Raw genomic sequence first — 19,892 nt, 5'->3', positions numbered from 1 at the left:
ATATTTAAGTCCTTTAGAAATCTCTTTCAACAGTGTTTTATGGTTTTCAGAAGTCTTACACTATTTTTGTTAAATTTATTTCTAAGTATTTTTTGATGCTACTATAAATGGAATTATTTTCTTAATTTCATTTTCAAATTATCTTTTGCTAGTATACAGAAATACAGTTCATTTTTATATTGATCTTCTAACTTGATATTTTTTCCAGTGATTTTTAGAGAGAGTGGAAGGGAAGGAAGAAGGGGGAAAGAGAGAAACATTGATGTGCGAGAGACACATTGATTGGTTGCCTCCTGCACGGGCCGGGGATCAAACCTGCAACCCAGGTATGTACCCTTGACTGGGAATCGAATCTGAGACCCTTTGGTGGACAGGCTGGTGCTCTAACCACTGAACACCACTGGCCAGGGCTACATTCACTATTTGCCTGCCATAAGCACCTATAGACCAACTTTAAAATCATTTTTCGTGAGAATTTTCAACTGAAAATATTCAAGAACACCCAAATTGTGAGTAATATATTTGTTTTTATAATATTCATTGTAAATTGATTTTTTTAAAAAAATTAAAATATCGTGGCATGTGGGGATGGTTTCCATTTTGGATGCGTGGCAGTTAACTCGTTAATAGAGTTCTAAATGTTAAACTAACTTTGCATTCTCAAGATAAATCCCTTAGCCATGGTATATAATTCTTTTATGTGTTGTTGAATATGACTTGCTAATATTTTGTTGCCTATATAAAGGGATATTGGTCTGTAGTTTTATTTTTTTGTACTGCCTTTGACTGGCTTTGGTGTCAGGGTAATACTGGCTATAAAATGACTCGGGGAGTATTCCTTCCTCTTCTTTTTTTTTTTTGTTTGTTTTTTTTAAGAGTTTGTGAAGATTTGGTATTGATTCTTCTTTAAATGTTTGGTAGAATTTACTAATGAAGCCATTTTAGGCCTGGGCTTTTTTTTGGTAGGAGGGGAGCGTTAAAGGGGTATAATTTTTAAATTACTAATTCAATCTCTTGTTATAAGTGTACTCAGATTTTCTACTTCTTGAGTCAGTTTTGGTAGTTTGTCTTTCTAGGAACGTGTCTATTTCATCTAAGTTATCAATCTTGTTGACAAACTGTTCTTCATAGTAATTCCTTATAAATAATAATGCTTTTTATTTGTGTATGGTTAGTATTGTTTACCCTTTCATTTTTGTAAATTGAGTCTACTCTCTTTTTCCCCTCAGTTAATCTGGCTAGAGGTTTGTCAGTTTTTTTCATATTTTCAAGAACTAACTTGATTTCATTGATTTTTCTCTATTTTTCTATTTCTTATTTCATGAATTCCTTCTCTAATCCTTATGATGTCTTTCCTTGAGTAGGTTCTGTTTGCTCCTGTTGAACCATTATCTTTACCATGAAAGATTATGTTACTGATTTTTGAGATCTTTCTTTTTCTTAATGTAGGCCTATAAATTTCCTTCTAAGCACTGCTTTAGCTGCCTCCCATAAGTTTGGTATGTTGTATTTTTTTGTTTTAATTTTTCTCAATACTTTCTCATTTGGCTTGTGATTTCTTTGATCCATTGGTTATTTGTGAATTTCTCAAATTTCATTCTGCTATGATAATTTCATTCCACTGTGGTTAGGAAATATAGCTTGCATGATTTCAGTCATTTTAGATTGGTTGTGGCTTGTTTTGTGGCCTAGCATATGTCTGTCCTGGTGAATATTCAGTGTACACTTGAAAAGAATGTTTATTTTGTTCTAGTTGGGTTGAGTGTTCTATTAATGTCTGTTCTGTCTAGTTTCCTTTTCCTTATTGATCTTCTGCCCACTTGTCCATCATTTTATTTTTCCATCCATTATTGAAAGCACTTTCGGGGAGATCTTGACTCAGCCTCAGATGTTCTGACCTATGCCAGGTGAAAGGGCACGATCAGGGTAGATGATGGCATTTCTCAGGGTCTCCGTGTTCTCATTTGTCAGAAGGACGCGATGATCCATCGCATCGCCCAGGGTTGTTAGAAGGTTTCTAGTGACGGAACCCTGTCATAGCTGTCCTGTGCTCCTGTTTCAGCTCCGAGCTCCCAGTGAGCCTCAGCCAAGGTTGCAGGAAGCAGGCCTACCCCCGGCAGAGGTGCCACAAACGAAAGGGAATATGCCCGGTAACGGCGAGCCCCAGACGCCAGTCCCCAGTTCTGAGGCGGCTTTGGATTTGAGGAGGGAGGGTGAGAAAGGTAAGTGAAGCTTGGTGGTTAGTTACATGTTTAAACTCCCGCCAGAGCCCCATTCAAATAAAAGACAGTGGCGTTCAAGCCCTGCACTCCGAACAAACACTCGGAGGGCCGAGTGTGCTGCTGGAGGCGTCAGCGAGCTCGATAACGGGGCTGCAGGTGGCAGGTGTCTCTGGGCACCTGGATCTGGTGCTTCTCTGTCTTGCTGGTCCCATCCCTGTAAAGTAAGTTGCCTGCTCTGTGTTCTGTGTACAGAAAGGCCTAGGCTGCGCCTTTATTCAGGACAGGCTGGGCCGGGGGATCACAGGGCGGTAGCTGAGTCCTAGGCACCTGCCAGTGGCTCCCAAGTACTTGTCTCCAACATACAATGGTCACATAATCCCAGCAGTACACCTTCCCCCATTTGTAGGTTGTCACTCTAAACAAGATAACTTAGTCCAGATTTTTTTTTTTCCCCTAAACTACTTTTCCCTTGCTCATGGTTCTGAAGGTGAACTGCAGGCCCCAGTTCTGACAGGACTGGAGCCTTCTGCTGAGGTCACTAAGCAAATTACCCAGCTGCCCCACCTGTCCTCAGCTCCCCCATCCACAGTCCTTGGGAGGGCTCTGGGAATTGAGTGGTATGAGGGTTTTTGTTTTAATGAAGTTAAATGCTAGGGTGGTTACAGCTAACATTGTTCTATGCACAGAGGAAACCAATGACATTCAGGTCGTCAGCGAGGAGGCGCTTCGGAGGGACAGCCAGGCGTTGCCACAGGAGCCAGACCACGAGCAGGCTGTGGAAGACAGACATGCGGGTGGAAGAGGCATGGGAGATGCTAGAGACCTCGGCCAAACCCCACAGGTGCCAGCCACCCTGCTGATGAGCCAGGAAAATCAGGAGGTGGAGGAGCCTGAGCGGGACCAGCTTGTGGTCCGGGATGGGCAGGAGGAGGAGCAGGATGCTGACGAGGAAGGTGGGTGAGAGGCTCTGTGGGCTGCCCGCTGACATGGGAAGGGTCCCCCTGAAGTTTATCAACAGCAGCCCATGATCTGGTGGTTCACTTTGTTTATTCAGTATCCATTATCAAGTAGGAGGCCAGGAGGGAAGAGCAGTACACTCCCTGGCACCTGGAATTTTCAGAAATAATATTCACAGGGAGTGAGGGGACTTTTCAGGTGGGAGACCTTTCTGAAGAATGTGTCCTCAAAAATTCTCAGTTCAAGAACTGAAGCAATAAAACTCAGGTGGCTGATTCGGTCGGTGGCTGTCCACTAGCCATCAGACCATTGAGCAGCTGGTCACAACGTGTAACAGCCTCCAGGGGCGTGCTACTGCAGGGCATGAGGATTGCACCTCTTTCCAGGTGCACTGGTGATGATCTGCTTTGTGGAATGAAGCAACAGGGCACACTGGCTTGTGCTTCATGTCCACGTCAGGCAGCGAGTGCAGAGAAATATAACTAGAGCTGACTTTTCCAGGTGTGCTTAAAAGAAAGATTTATCTACATACATATATGCCATGTGTAGGTTAAACCCTGTGACTGTGTCTGTGAAATGCATTTTGTCCTGATCTTCCTTTCCGGTTGCTGTTCTTTCCAAGGATGGATGTAGTGATGAATGATGGAATTCTGTAGGTCTGATGGGAAATTTTATCCTTTGGCTCACGGCAGCCATCCGTTTCTTTCTTTTGGAGCAACGAGCTACTCTAAGGAGATGCCATTATCTATAATAATAAAAGCATAATATGCTAATTAGACCAGATGGCCGAACGACCTTCCGGATGACCACCTGGATGAAGCCAGGGCTGCGAGGGCTGAGCACCTTACATGAATTTCGTGCATAGGGCCTCTAGTTAATTAGAAACCTGTTGTTTCCAAAAACAGTGGAAACAACCTCCAGTTGATTGTCTTTTTAAAAAACTGGGATTTGAGTTCAGCTAGCTAATTAGTTGCCCCATTTTATATAGACTCCGAGTCAAAGTGGAATACGTGAATAGAGAACTCCTACACAGTATGTGTAATGGCAGCAAATACACGAGTCCCTGTCAGTTCTGAGATGTGGCAAAAAGATCTGTTGGTGAAACCATGGTTGGAAGAACCCAGTGTCTGGGCTCTGTTGTGTCTCTGGCACCAAGAGAAATGATGGAGTTAATGTTTTATGTGTTGTCTGTGTTAATGTTACAGGGAGAAATGAGCAAAAAGTGGGAGGAGATGATGACTACAACATGGATGAAAATGAGGCAGAATCTGAAACAGACAAGCAGGCAGCCCTTGCAGGGAATGACAGGAACGTAAATGGTAATGACTGTGGTGGGGTTGTCTCGTTCTAGGTGCAGTTGTAACGCTCTACTCTGTAAGCTGAAGACTTTCTTTTCTTCAGAAGCCTTCGAATTAGGGGCCCGGAGGGAGGTGCAGGGCTGAGGAGCGTGTTCATGGGGCTCCTGCCCTCGGGAGTCAGCCGGAGGGTGGGTCTTCAGCAACACTTAGGGATTTCCCAACAAAATGGCCAGTTCACCGCTGATTACTCTGTAGCACCAATCAAAAAGCCCTGTTACAACGCACAGTGCTTCCAAGCAGCTTTTTATTTTATTTTTTTAAATTTAATCTTTATTGTTCAGATTATTATAATTGCTTCTCCGTTTTCCCCCCATAGCTCCCCTCCACCCGGTTCCCACCCCACCCTCTGCCCTTATCTCCCTCCCACTGTCTTCATCCATAGGTGTACGATTTTTGTCCAGTCTCTTTCCGTACCCTCCACACCCTTTTCCCCCTGAGAATTATCAATCCACTCCCATTCTATGCCCCTGATTCTATTATATTCACCAGTTTATTCTGTTCCTCAGATTTTTAATTCACTTGATTTTTAGATTCACTTGTTGATCCGTATTTGTTGTTCATAATTTTTATCTTTACTTTTTTCTTACTCTTCTTAAAGAATACCTTTCAGCATTTCATATAATACTGGTTTGGCGGTGATGAACTCCTTTAGCTTTTTCTTGCTGTGAAGCTCTTTATCTGACCTTCAATTCTGAATGATAGCTTTGCTGGGTAGAGTAATCTTGGTTTGTAGGTTCTTGCTATTCATCACTTTGAATATTTCTTGCCACTCCTGTCTGGCCTGCATAGTTTCTGTTGAGAAATCAGCTGACAATCATATGGGTGCTCCCTTGTAGGTAACTATTTTTCTCTTGCTGCTTTTAATATTCTCTCTTTGTCTTTTGCCCTTGGCTTTTTAATTATGATGTGTCTTGGTGTGGTCCTCCTTTGGATTCCTTTTGTTTGGGGTTCTCTGCACTTCCTAGACTTGTAAGTCTATTTCTTTCACCAGGTGGGGGAAGTTTTCAGTCATTATTTCTTCAAATAGGTTTTCAATATCTTGCTCTCTCTCTTCTTCTGACACCCCTATATTTCTGATGTTTGTATGCTTGAAGTTGTCCCAGAGGCTCCTTACACTACCTTCAAATTTTTGGATTCTTTTTGTTTTTTGCTTCTTTGTATTTCAGACCTTTGACTTGATTCTTGCAGTCCTCTAGTCTGCTGTTGGGTCTCTGTGTAATATTTTTTATTTCAGTTAGTGTATGTTTAATTTCTAGTTGGTCTTTTTTCATATCCTCGAGGGTCTTGTTGAATTTATCGGCCTTTTCTAGGAAATTCTTGAAAAACCTTATAACCGTGGTTTTGAACTCTATATCCAGTCATTTGTTTTCCTCCATTTCTTTCGTTTGTGATCTGTTTGTCTCTGCATTTTCGTTGCTTCCCTGAGTTGGTAGGTTGGCTTTGTGTGCTAGGTGTCCTATATGGGCCAGATCGGCCTCCCAGTTATCTGAGGTGGACACACTTGGTGCACCCCTTTGTGGACTGTGTGTACAGCCTTGCTGTAGTTAAGTCTTGATTGTTGTTGGTGTCACTGGGAGGAATTGACCTCCAGGTCAATTGGCTGTGAGGACCCGCTGTGTCTATAATGGAAGAACTGCTGCGCTGGAGACACGCTTAGGGGGCAGGACTTGCTTCAGTGGGGCTTTGGTGCTCACTGAGTCTGCCTCTTGAATATGTCACTTATGGATGTGAGTAGTTGAAATCTGGTGTCGTCTCATACTGACCACTAGATACACTAGCTTCTGGATCTCCAATGGGGTGCTGGTCAGCTACTGTCTGAGGCCACCCAGCAGGAGGTACAGCGAGAACTACAGTTTTCTCCTCTTTGCTTGGGGTTTGGAGGTTTTGGAGCTGTCTGACCAGAGCTGCAGTTTGTTAGGTTAAGCTGCGGTAGGGCAGGCCATTTATATGTAAAAGCTGCTGTGCGGAGCTTGGGTGGGTTTATAGATTGTGCGGGGCGGGGTCTCAGGGAGTCACTAGGCTGGGGCGTGGCAAACAGTGATGGCTGCCAGTCAGCCGTCTGTGCATTTCCAAGTCCCCGCGTCCCGCGCCGCAGCGCAGTAAACAATGATTGCTGGGCGCACCTCTGCAAGAAAGTCACCCTCACTTTCTGACCCGATGGCAGACAGTCTAGCTTCTCCCCATAGGAGTTTGGGTCCCCAGTGTCTCCCCAGAAACTGGAGTTCAGAGTAATCGGGAGCTCGTCTCCCTTTGGGTTGAAAGAAGCAGCGCACACAGACACCCGCCGCCAGCCAGTTTGTGCGCCTCCGTACCTCAGCTTTTCAGCGCTTGTGCACGTCTCAATGCTCTTTTCTCTTTCCTTCTAGTTGTAGAACTTCCACTCAGCCAGTTTTCCCGTGGTTCTGGGTGATAGACGTTTTGTCTTTTAGTTGTAGTTTTGAAATTGTTGTGCGAGGCAGCAGTTTAGGTGTTTACCTACGCCGCCATCTTGGTTTCTCCCCAAGCAGCTTTTTATAGTAGCGTTTTGTAGTGTTACAATTTTGAGTTTTTGGTGAGTCTAGGCCAGTGGGATGGATCTGGGTGTCTGTTTTGCTGTGATTGGATTCAGGTTGGGCATGTTTGCAGCTGCCGTGTGTTCCTCTTGCTCCACACCAGGAGGCACGGATGGCAGGCTGGCGGCTTGGTGAAGGCAGTGCGCTCCAGGTCTCTCCCTTACCAAAGTCCACTTTCCATACAACTAATATGTCATCTAGAATGGGATGCCTTTTTCCATTTTTGAGATAGAATTGACATACAACACTGTGTTTAGGTTGTACAGCATGAGTTGACTTATGTATATCGTGGAATGATTACTACAGTAAGTTTAATTCACATCCATCATCTCATAGGGATACAAAGTATATTTTTTTCCTTGTGATGAGAATACTTAGGATCCATGCTCTTAACAACTTTCATACATATCATAAGGCACTGTTAATCACTTCCATACATCATATCGCATATTCCATCCCCGCGGGGGCAGGGGTCCTTTGCAATGGTTTGGCTTTACCATCCATTGGAACCCTTTGTCTAATGGTGACTTTTCTGATCCTGTCACCTTCACAGGTATTAGCTGCCATGCTCTTTTTTTTTTTTTTTAATTTAACTTTTAAAATTGATTTAGAGAGGAATGGAGAGAAACATTGATGTCAGAGAGAAATATCAATTGGTTGCCTCCTCCACGTGCTCCATCTGGGGATCGAACCCACAACCTAGGTATGTGCCCTGACTGGGAATTGAACCTCACGATCTACGGGACGATGCTCCAACCACCTGAGCCACCCAGCCAGGACTAGCTGCCATTCTTTAGGGACCTTCCTACTCCAACACACTCTCATACACTCACACACACATTGATTTTAGTATCATTATGAACTTATGATTTCCTTTTAAAATTTTTACTTTTTCAGATTCTTGTTTTGTTTTTAAGAGTCTTTGTGTGGTGGACACATTGCTCCTTATCTGTGAAGTTGCAGCTACCTTCTCCCAGTTTGTCTTGATTTTCCCATGCACAGGTTTCTACAATTTTTGTATCTTTTATTGCCTCAGGGAGTTGGAAGGAATTTACCTGTGTTTTCATTTAGTATGCTTACAAAATTTTCCTGTTAGGAAGTAAAACAGATTTAGAAAAACCACACAAAGCAAAGGAGTTTTTAGATGAACACCTTGTAACCACCCTCCACCCCCAGTCACGAAATAGAATGTGGCCTGCCCTCTAGAAGCCCCTCCCGGTGCCCTGCCCCAGGCCCAGCACCTTCCCTTCCTGTAGTAGCAACCCCTCTCCTGACCAATCTAGTAGGCATTTGCTTACATTTCTTTGTACGTTTATCTCCCAAGTGGTCATCCCTGGACACCATAGTTTAGTCTTGCCTATTTTCCTAAATTTAATATGTTCTTTAACCAATAAGTCCCTGGGGCTCACTTCCCTTTTTTTCTTTTAATTTATTAAGGTATTACATATGTATCCTTATTCCCCCATTACCCCCCACCTCCCATTCATGCTCCCACCCCCGTTGTCTGTGTCCATTGATTAGGCTTATATGCATGCATATAAGTCCTTTGGTTGATCTCTCCCCCTTGCCCACACTGTCCCCTACCTTGTTTTCTTTGTAGTCTGTTAAAGAGCCAAAGCCAGTTGACTGGGAGTTTTCCACAGTCTGGATAGTGCAGTTTACTGTGTTCTTTTTACCTCCTGCAAACCAGAGTCTTGATAAGACTCAGGTTCTGGTCAAGCCTTTGGTAAGATGACAGTGTTATGTTCTTTCACCAGGAGGAACGTGATATCTGGCATCTCTCTTTTTGTGATACAAGCAGCAGTTGGTGCTCAGTGCCTTTATTAATTCCCTGGGGTTATTCTAAGTCAGCCATTTATGTGCAATAGTTGTAAATCAGGCATGGGTCTTCAGTCTTGTTTGTGACATGTCTTTTGATGTTGTCTGTGTGTTCCAAGACAGAGTAAGGATGATGGAAGCCACAGTCCATTCCCGCTCTGTAAGGGAAGAGCTTTGGAGTAGCAAGAGCTGACCAAAGCTGCCAGGGCTCTCAGGAGGCCTGTGCTTCCTGTTGCAGGTGCACTAACAGAGGTGTTCATGAGGATTGTGACAGCATCCAAGTTTTTCTGAGAGTACATTTTATATTACCCATTTTATAGGACATGGGACATTATTTCACTATTTCAAATACGGCATTTTGAGATGTTGTAATGGCACCTGTTGGCCAAACAAGTGGTCTCGTTTGCTATCTTGTCCTTAGAATGCAATTCCCCATTGCAGTGTTGCCATGGGAGATAGTCTTTATGACAGTTTCTAAATATTTATGTCAATGGGACCTGCCGGGCTGGTTTCTCAAAACATTTAATACTTAGAATATTATGTGTGTTTTTTCCCTTTTTAGTTCTTAATGCAGAAAATCAGAAAAGAGACGATAAATTTACTTGATCACCATGAAAAGAGGAAACCCACAATCAAACTGGAATCACTTAATTTCATGTCAGGACTGGACAGCGATAACTACAAAATATTCGCGAGGGATTGAATACTGTGAAATTTACTAAGTAACATATACACCTAAAGATGATTATTGTGGAAATTTAGTATGTCAGTGGGGGTTACTTTTGAAGCATCTGTATTAAAGATGTTAACATGTGTTGGCTAATAGGTATTTCATGAGAAGATCAACACCAAAAACAGAACACAAGTTCTCCAGGATAGTGACAGTGGCAATTACCGTCCTGGGATGTACCTGTGTTTAAAATAAAATCCACAGGAAGAGTCCATCTTCTGATGTGAAGGAGAGGCCTGCTGCACTTAAAAAAACAAACACCTCTTCTTGGTTCCTTCTGGAGTTATTCTCTTCTCTAAATGCGGTGGCAAGTGAGGGCACCAGCCTGTCATTTCTGTTCTCCCTGGTCAGCACTGGATTTTACGGGTTTCTGCTCTACTGTGCTCATTCCTGGTTCTGACACTCAGAGGCCTGGAGCACTGACTGTAACGATAACACTACTGACAGCATTGTAAACTCGTTTAAACACCAAGGTGTTTGTGGGAGAATTTTTAACGACCACTTGTATAATAGCCCTTGTCGTTAATGTTAAGTGGCTTCTAATGTGAAAACTTGTGATCTGTACTTACTTTGCTAATGTGTGTAGGCAAAGCAGGATCTTCTGTAATGAGGGGGCATCACCAAAAAAAAGCTACAAGTGGAACAGACTTGACACAACAGGGGCCAGAGCAGAGGTGACCCGGGTGCCCGAGGGTGACACAGCACCATGGGGAGGGTTTGTTGTGGACAAACTGCCCACTTTGCTGAAGGAAAAGAGAAAGTTGGTGTTGAACAGTATACTGTTATAAGTTGGGAAATATTAGAAAGGGGGGAGAAATGGCATTGTGTCACAGTTTACATATTTAGCTTGTGGTAAATACCTATCAAAACTGATTTAAAAATCAAAAGTTAATGTTCATTTGAAAATGACTAATCATAATTTACATTGCTAATAGTAATAGTAGTTTTGGTTTTAGTTGGTCCTTAATATTTCAGGAAAATAGGCTTTTGCCACTTGTGAATATCTGGCAAAACCACACCAATGGCTTTCAGTGAGGCTCTCTAATGGTCAAGTGGGTGGTGCGCTTACTAAAATATATTTGGAGCTACAGGATTGAGATGCAGTCTCCTCGGGTCATTTGGTGGGACTCCCTCGTTTTGAAAGGAAACTGGCCCAGAGGAGTTGGAGCATAACCTGGCCTCACACCCAGTGACTTGCTGTGCCCCTGGTAGTCACTGAGGCAGCACCTGCTTTGCCTTCTAACAGCTCTACTACAACTTGGATGTTCTTCATGTATAATTCCCTTTTACCTAATTGCTAAGACTGAACTTTTCCACCCAGAAAAGGCACCTAAGAGTATAAAAGTAGCCCTATAAGATTTTATCTGAGTCCTTGTCCCACTCCCTTAGTCTTAGGCTTGATTTCGCAAATAATTAATTCATCTCATGTTTAGTTAGTGTGCACATAGTTGCTGAGAAATGAAATACTGTTAGTCCAGCTTTTAAAACGTCCAGTTTTCCCTTCATCCCCTATTTGATCGCAGAAGAACCAGCTTTTAAGTTGTGGAGATGAGATGTCAATATAAATGAAAAGTAACCCGTGATGATTTCATCTTCATGTACAGAGGCCTCAAGGCCGTTCCTTTAGGGGGTGTGCCCTGTGTGCTTTCTCCAGGCAGTCATGCTTTATTACCACTGGCTTCCTGTGGGATCACAAGCACCTAGCCCAAGGCACAATTTAGAGGTATTATGGCTGTTAAAAAACAAAACACACACCTGTGTTAATAAGCATCAAGTAGATATCCTAGCCTTGGTCTTTTGGTGTCCAAGTTAAATCAGCAGCTATTCCAATCTGTAATTGGTATAAACTAATTCACACCTGTCCTCTCTATTCTCAAATGGTGTGTGGGCAGGAGAGATGAGTCGTTTTACCTTTTCTCCTGCAGATCAGACTGCAGGTGGAGATTCTAAGCAACCTTGGATTAGATTTATATTTCCCGAGGAATCACAGAACATACCTAGTGTGTACTTTTGTGTGATGTAACTTGAGAAATGAACCTCACTCCCTGTTAAGTCAGTATGTTGTCATTAAATAACTAATTAGCATGATTGTTTTAATTGGTAATCACTGGTTATCCATTCATAGAACCTGATATGGTGAAGAGAATTGTGAATTCATGGTCCTGGAGGTTAGTTTTACTACCATTACGTTTTAGCCTAAAAGATTAATTACAAATAATAGTTATTCTAACAGTTGTCTTTGAAATGAATTTTAGAAAAAAAAATTTTTAATGGCAGAGGTTCTATTAAGTGGGTTATATTAACTTCCTTTTTGCACATATTAGCTTAGATGTTGAAAATGTTCATTAGTGCCTGAAAGTTGAGAAAAGTTTGATTGTGTATTTAAATGTTCGTGTATTTGTATGCTATTTCTCAGCTCAGAGAGCAACGCTTTCTTAAAGTGTACTAAGCCACTGTTCCTTAAAAACTGGTTTGTAAAATTCTGATAATGTATACACTGAAGGATAATTCTAAAATACGTATCTTCCCATGCACTTAAAACACACACAACTGAAAGGCTTTAATCTTACTGGTGTGCATCTCTGGGAAAAGTTAACTGACTTTCGATATTATCATCTTTAAACTATACACTTCAGATAATGAGTTTTACAGACCAAGGCCCTAACCAATTGAGACAAATGCTTATTTTCTATTCTTACTCCTGAATTGAGTGACACTGAACATAAGTCGCCAATATAATTTATTCCCCTAGACCAGCGGTCAGCAAACTCATTAGTCAACAGAGCGGCAAACCGCGGCTCGCGAGCCGCAGTTTGCCGACCACTGCCCTAGACAGTCTAGTACTATGCTGGGTGGCTTAAATATTTTACTGTTAAGTCTAAATAAATGATTGCAATTGATCAGAGATGTCCTAGATAGATAACCTACTTTTCACATTAACTGAAATCTGCCTTTTAGAAACATTTAAATGAGTAGATGCCTTTTTATATGAATGTTAAACACATGGGAATTAAGATGAAAACCCACTTGGCTGTAAGAGGTAAGCCGGAGTCTTTGTGTTAGTAGCTTGCTGCTTATTAATTTGTCTCTGAAAACTAGTGAAAAACAGTGATGGAACCTCCAGGGTGATGTGCCACATCTGCCTTTATCCAGACTCATTTTAAGTTCGCATTTAAATAGTCACCTCAACATTTTCACTCACTCTCCAAAAAAGCTGCTGCATTATCGACATTTAACATTTTTATACCATTTAAAAAAGTAGTTCTGTGACTTCAACCAGCAGCCTACAACTGGCAGTGTTGTGTGTTTTTTCCCTGTAAAGAACAATCTTGCTCTGGTTTTTTGAAATAGGCTCATTAAAAAATTATTCTAGAACTCAACAGGTGACATATCTGTGATCAAAACAAAGTACAACACCTTCCTTTAAGCTTGGCTTAATGTTTGAATTGTAGACAGAAGGTTTCAGAGTTATGTAATAACTTGACATGATTCTACAAAAGCAGATAAATTCTCTTTTTAAATGGAAGGCCTTATTAGCAGAGGACTACAGGAAAAAAAACACTTAAATCTTACAATGTAAATGAATGTATAGGTGGACTGGTTCAGTATCTCAGGTCATTTCATCTCTTCAAAAATCAATTTTAAAACTCTTTGGGTAGCTGTAGGATGACAAAAATATTCAGTCATCTCAAGTTTTATGTTATGGCTCCTTATTATAAGCAAAAGCAACCAGTTCTGATTCCCTACTCTCCTTAAGATTTGGAGGTATTTGACATACCAACTTGTGTGCTTGGATTGATTTGTAAATACCTGACAAATGAACCAACTTTTATCAGCTGAAGCAAACTGTTTAAGTGCAAGGACCAGACTCCAACTTGCTACTCCAAATTCCTCTGCACTTCCAGCTGTCCTGTGTTCCCACCATCAGTGTTTCTTTTACTAAAAAAAGGCAGTCAACCTACTGCCCTAGTGACCTTTTTTTACCTTCTCTACTCAGTTTACCCAAGAATAGCTCGATGCCACATTCCATTGATTGAATGAGCAGGTTCAAAGATTGTCACTTTCCTCAAGCTTATACTACGGTTGGGAAGATAGAAACTACTATTTAAATTACAACTGAAAGTGCTAAGTACTTTTAAAGGGCTTGGTCTAAACGTTAATCTTTTAAAAGTAGCAAAGTAATAGTTAAGGACATTTTTTAAAACATCTACGTTCTTACAGGTATATAATTTGTCATGACATGGAATCATAGTGCCCATATAATAGCCTCCCTACATAGCTTAGACTAGGCCCTTTTCAAAATGTATTTTGCCTAAATCCCTTGATTTGAAACATCTTTTAGATAATTTGTCTGAATTACTCAAATGTTAAAGAGTAAACACCTTCAGCTCCCAACATGTACCAATAAAGTACTATTGTTTTATCTCCAGTAATACATTTTGGTCATATTTATTAACCTTTACAAACACTATTTTCACTCAATCATTCATAAAAAGTGATTTATGATTAAATCTAATAAAACCATATAACATTCATCAATGCATTCAACAAGATCAGTTTCATCCACAGACATAATAAACCACTTTAAAACAGCAGTTTTCATTCACATCATATAAGGCTGTCAAATTAAAAGATTTCCTCATAATAGGTTGTTATCCAAGAAATCCATGTAACTTCATGTTATATGGTAAGACTGATAGGTGGGTCCTAAAAAGTAGAATCTGATAGATTTACCCCTTTATGGTCACCTGTCAGTCTCAAACAAGTTTCACAACGGGAAAATATTTGTGAGCAGAGAAATCAAATTCAGGAGGAACCTGTAAAGAAAATCAGAAAGTCAATGTATCTAATAAATAGACAGTAAACAAAGATTATTTATTTTAGAGTATTTTTAAAGACAAGGCAGTACAAGAGAGATTTTCAAAAAGCTGGTTAAATAGCAAAAAACTAAGGAACTAAGCTGGGTTTATGAAGATCACTAGAAAACAGGCTGACCACCTATCTTTAGAAAATAGTTAAAGGAAAATGGACTTAAATTACAGGAAAAAGTCATGGGTCAGCAAATTTTTTAGTTCCAGGGTCACCGATAGTACTGAGCAATTAAATTAGCGTCACTGGTAAAGCCAGGCAGGAGAGGAGATAGAAAAACAATGGGAGCAAACAAATAGCAGGACATATAAAGGGCAGATGCCACCACAAATGCCTCAGCGGTTGGCTTCCAACGAGATGCAGAACCTCTGTTGAATATTTACATAGCACTGATAAAATATTACCAAGGAAGCATTCATCTCCTGAACCATTAAAAATATCTTATTATTGAAGCATCCACTTTTCTAAAGACAGGTGACTTTTTAAATACCTCTCCCATATATGTATGTATACACATTTTCTTTTTTTTTTTAACCCCAAGTCATTCAGTAATTTGGAGTGGGAAGGAGGGTATGAAAACGCAGACTTGTGAAATTTTAAGTTAACAGAACCTATGTTTCAAGTCAAAAGGGCAAGCTCTAGTTTATTTTCTATTTCCTGCTTCTGATCCTCTTTTAGGATGATTTTTGAGTGCTTAATTTTTTTGGAATGAAACATCTTATTGGAAAAAGTGAAGTTCTATAATAATTTAGGACCATTTATTTTCCCCACAATGTACTTAACTTACCTTAGATTCCTTTTTGTGTCCTCCTGCCAGTAACTTCATAACCACAAAATTGGGTTTGGCAACCTTTAAAATTCTATTGACCTAAACAATGAGCAACATTAAGCTATCAAAACATAAAATTTACATCAAAATGTCTTAATATTATAGATACTAATAGGAACTTTGCACATGTAAGTGTTGATATTTTATTAAATATAGGCAATTTAAAAATAGATTTCTTTTAGTAACACAGGACCCTATTTTAGTCAACTTTGAAAACATTAAGGGGCTACCGTAGCTTGCTCTTATGAAAACAAAAGAACATTGAGCTGCAAAGACAGCACCATGGAGGGGGCCATGGACTCGAGTTAGGCTGTCTGCTTACAAATTCTAGCTTTGCCACTTAATAGCTATGAAATCTCTGGCAAGTCCTCTAACCTCTCTTCCTCAGTTTCTTCACCTGTAAAAATGGTAATAATAATTTTCCCTATCCCACCAGGATCTGTTGTAAAGATTAAATGAGTTCATGTATATTATGACCTGAGAACCAGGCCTCACAGGTAGTAAGTATCCTGTAAGTGTTAACTGTTATTTCTATCACTGTCTAAAAAGCTTCATTCTAACACATGAATACCGATGGAATGTGCAACTCGAAGGGACAAGTTCTGTCATCTTGCTGACCTCTCAGGAAACACTTCACCATAACTTTAAGAAACACTCCTCCTCAGCTCCAGATCACACATCCACCTGCCCTAATGACAGCTCCATTAGGTGGGATATCCAAAACAGCTCAATGTCCCACCTCTGCCTCCCTCCCCTGCTCCACCTGCATCTTCCTCATGTGACTTCATCCATCCAGGTATTCAGGCCAAAAACCTTGGAGTCATCCTTGACTCCATATCCAATCCATCAACCAACTCTGCAGGCTTGACCTTAAAATACATAGAGAATGTGATCACTTCTGATCACCTCCACTGTCACCACCAACTCTCACCCGGGATACTACTGTGGCCTACTACCTGGTTCCCCTGCTTCTGCTGGCCCTACTACAGTCTATTTTCAGCCTGCTGGCCCTACTACAGTCTATTTTCAGCCTGCTGGCCCTACTACAGTCTATTTTCAGCCAAGTGACCACAATGATCCTTTGAACACAGATCTGGTCACTCCTCTGCTTGAAACCCTCTAACAACTCACCCTTTTTTTGCCCCACTCCAGCACATCAGTCCTTGGCTGTTCTTCAAATACTCTAGGCCAGTGGTTGGCAAACTCAGTCAACAGAGCTGCAGTTTGCCGACCACTGCTCTAGGCACACTCCTGCCTCATCACATCTTTACACATGTGGATCCTACCGCCTAGAAGGTTCAATGCCTACCTGGCCACATGATTTGCTTCTTCACCTTCCAGGATTTGCTCAAAGGCCACCTTATTAAAAAATGCCTCACCCCCTCTTCCTCCTATCTCCTGTAGCAGTCACTATCCCATTCCCAGCCTGATTTTTTTCTTCATAATGCTTATGGTCTAATATACTATTTTACTTTTCATTTATTTACTTATTGTCTGCAACCCACCACTCCTCAACACTGAGGAGGGCTGGGATTTTTGTCCTTTTTTCACTGCTGGAATCTACCACAGTGCTGGAGGCATCGAAGGCACTAAGGAAATACCTGAATAAGTGAAGTCCACTACTAGTAAAAGAAATACGCTGTTTTTTTATAGGTACCTTCCTCTAATTTTTATACTTCCCCCCCTTTTTTATTACATGGATATACTAGTATGTGATAAAAACGTTGTCTCTTTCCCATCCCTGTTCCCTGACACTCCCTCCTCTCAAGAAGCACACACTATTATTCTAATTTCTATTATCTTTCCAGAAATATGTTATATAATACTTGCCCCCTTGACTGAAGTGGCAACATACTATATAGTTTACTACCTTGCCTTTTAAACTTACTGTATTCTAAAGAATGTCCCATTACAGTACATAAAGGTCTTCCTTGTCCTTTCAAAAGTTGCATAGTATTTCATTGTATGATGTGTCTAAAGTTATTTTATAGTCCCCTGTTGAAGAACACTACTTTCATTTTCTTGCTATTAGAAATCCTGCTATGATGAATATATTCGTCACTTCCCTTACTTTCCACGTGAGCACATGTATCTGTAGAAAAACCCTAAGAAGCAGAACTGCTGAGCTACCCTTCCATGGAGGTTGTACTGAGATATACTCCCTCCAAATGGTGTATGATACAGGTAACTCTCTTTACAGAATAAATGCATTTCAATAAAAGTAGGTATACGGCAAATTGTGAAAATTATGAAAACCTGAAACTTAATATGTACAAGCTCTGTAAAATGGCATTTTAAAATAAAGTCACCAAAAACAGTAGTCTTTATTTTATATGGTCAAGGGGATAAGGTGGTTTTCACTTCCTTTGATAACTAACCAGATAATTTTTCAGATTTAAGGTTTATGTGATTATATTTGAATATAGTAAACTATAGATTAAAATATTTTAAACATTAACATTTCTAACAAGCCAGATCTTATTTCTATTCTTCACAGTTCTAATTCTTAATTTCTCCTTGCATTGATTTCTAAATTTACCCATAGAAGGTATTTACATCACCTCTCATCAAATAATTTTAAGCCTGACAAGGTTAGGTTAAGAAAGGCATTTGAAATCTGGGGCAGAAACATGACAGGCTTCATTTATGAATACCATGAAGTTCACTTTTACACTTGAACTGTCGTCCAGTGGTAAGATTTGTACTCCCGACCGTCTTTCCCTGTGGAGTCACTGAGACTGAGCCTTACCTCGTGGTCAGGGTTTGGGAGGTTCTCCAGGATCATTTTGGCCTGCTGGAAGTGCTTGCTAGCTGCCACGTACAGTTCTGGAGACTGAGGGGGAGGGCTGTATTTATTGAGGTCAGACATTTCCTAAAAGGGGGGGAAACACTATTATTCAAAATATGTTTAATACGAACAACTCTAAAACAACTTTTTAAATTAAATAATTCTATATTGACTACCCATTCTTATATAGACACCTAAGCAAACACTGAGCATGTCCCTACTTTTTTCTAGGTAATATTAAATTCTCAACCTTCAAATACTGCCTCATATTATTCTCATTCTTAAATAAATGTTAAACATGATAATAGTATCCCAAAAAAGCCAAATAATTTTGACACTATTTAAATTGCCATTTTCTTTGTCCCATTAATCCAACAACAGTCTGATTTCAGTATTTTAACAAAGTGGCTAGGTACAAACATCTCTAAGAAGGCCTAAGACTAAATATTTTAGTGACTTTAGTGAGCAGGTTCACCTTGAACTGCAGATAGTGCACTGGGGGTGGTGTCATTACGCTGTTGAATGGAGCAAATCTGTGCTCATATCGAACTTGTTCACTATCAAGCTCAAACTTGGGTTTTCGTACTTTGCCATCCATGTCAAATGCTACCATGGTCTACAGGAAAAAAGAGAATGAGGAAATATATATCAATATGAAAAAGTAAACATTCTCATTAATTCAGAATAGAAAACAAAAAACAGCTATTTACAGATATCTAAAACAACTTAAGGCTCAGAAATCAGAAACAGGAAGAGAAAAACTGGCTTTAGTGTTTATTTTTATGTCATGTGTCATCTTTTATATAAAAGGTTTTCAAGGCCTAGTGTTGATATTACTATTTTTCCCAGTGAAATTATACCATATGCACATTATTTTTCCATGCTTCATGCTTTACAATAGCTTTGAAAGCTTCAAGTAAAAGTTTCTGAAAAAACATGTAGGCTTATAAATATTTATAAGAAAAGGAGTCCATGTTCTATATATTTTAATGTAAGTTTCTTGTTATTACCATTAAAGTTAGGACTCAGTACTCCACCTCCTTGAAAATGCCTGTGTTTGTTAAGCCATTCACTGTGGAGCCCGCTCCTTTCCTAATACACTCCTAAAAGATCCAAACCCCATCTCTTCCAAGAAACCTTTGCTGATCATCGATCAGAAGTAAACTCTTCTCTGATTATCGGTGTCACACATGTCACCTGGCCCCAGGCACCTGAGACAAGGATCACATCTGATTAGACTTGGTATTCTGCAAGGTATTCACTACAAGATATCTGGCATATAACCTGGGCTCAAATATTTGGCAAACAACTTAATGAAAACAACTAGACTTGGAAAAAAGGTTTCAAGCAGATGTTTAGCATAGGTGAAATTAGAACCCAGAAAAAAATCACAAAGAGAGTCAATTTTAACTAAACTACATGATAGCAGTGTAGTTAAAAAACAAAAGGAACTTTATTTTCAACAACTTACCTTAAACATTCCAGCACACATGTTCTGATAGGCCTGGCTCATTGTGATTTCTCGGCTCAAAGGGCGAACTGTAATTAGAAAGAAAATCACCTGTACTCTTTCACCCTCCTCTTGCATTACTGCAGGAGAAAATCTAATTTTTAAAAAATCTTCCATGTTTAATAAATTAAAATTTTGAATAGTTTGTTCCTACGGGCTACATTTTATGGTCCAAAACTACAAATAATAAAATATAATTTATAGACTAAATAAAAATTATGTTCCTTGAATGGTTAATACCAAAGAATTCTAATGTAAT

The 19,892-nt window shown here is 40.2% G+C and overlaps 2 protein-coding genes across 6 annotated transcripts in view; one reads left to right on the top strand and one right to left on the bottom strand.

Moving 5' to 3' along the window:
• The window catches only part of GOLM1 (golgi membrane protein 1), a 48,651-nt gene extending 34,581 nt beyond the window's left edge, over window positions 1–14,070 (top strand). For both annotated transcript variants that reach the window (XM_080670976.1, XM_080670977.1), the window contains exons 7-10: window positions 2,063–2,222; window positions 2,909–3,175; window positions 4,385–4,498; window positions 9,470–14,070. In XM_080670976.1, the coding sequence (XP_080527102.1) occupies window positions 2,063–2,222; window positions 2,909–3,175; window positions 4,385–4,498; window positions 9,470–9,513 (585 nt within the window). In that variant the 3' untranslated portion in view covers window positions 9,514–14,070. The remainder of the gene's footprint in view (window positions 1–2,062; window positions 2,223–2,908; window positions 3,176–4,384; window positions 4,499–9,469) is intronic.
• Window positions 14,056–19,892, bottom strand: part of NAA35 (N-alpha-acetyltransferase 35, NatC auxiliary subunit) — a 51,876-nt gene continuing 46,039 nt past the window's right edge. For all 4 annotated transcript variants that reach the window (XM_080670974.1, XM_080670972.1, XM_080670975.1 and 1 more), the window contains exons 19-23: window positions 19,595–19,662; window positions 18,599–18,739; window positions 18,085–18,207; window positions 15,294–15,374; window positions 14,056–14,454 (exon numbers count right to left, since the gene is read on the bottom strand). In XM_080670974.1, coding sequence (XP_080527100.1) covers window positions 14,395–14,454; window positions 15,294–15,374; window positions 18,085–18,207; window positions 18,599–18,739; window positions 19,595–19,662 — 473 coding nt within the window. In that variant the 3' untranslated portion in view covers window positions 14,056–14,394. The remainder of the gene's footprint in view (window positions 14,455–15,293; window positions 15,375–18,084; window positions 18,208–18,598; window positions 18,740–19,594; window positions 19,663–19,892) is intronic.

The sequence above is a fragment of the Plecotus auritus genome (assembly GCF_963455305.1).
Source record: "Plecotus auritus genome assembly, chromosome: 5".
NCBI lineage: Eukaryota > Metazoa > Chordata > Mammalia > Chiroptera > Vespertilionidae > Plecotus > Plecotus auritus.
This window is presented reverse-complemented; position numbering and strand designations above follow the sequence as displayed.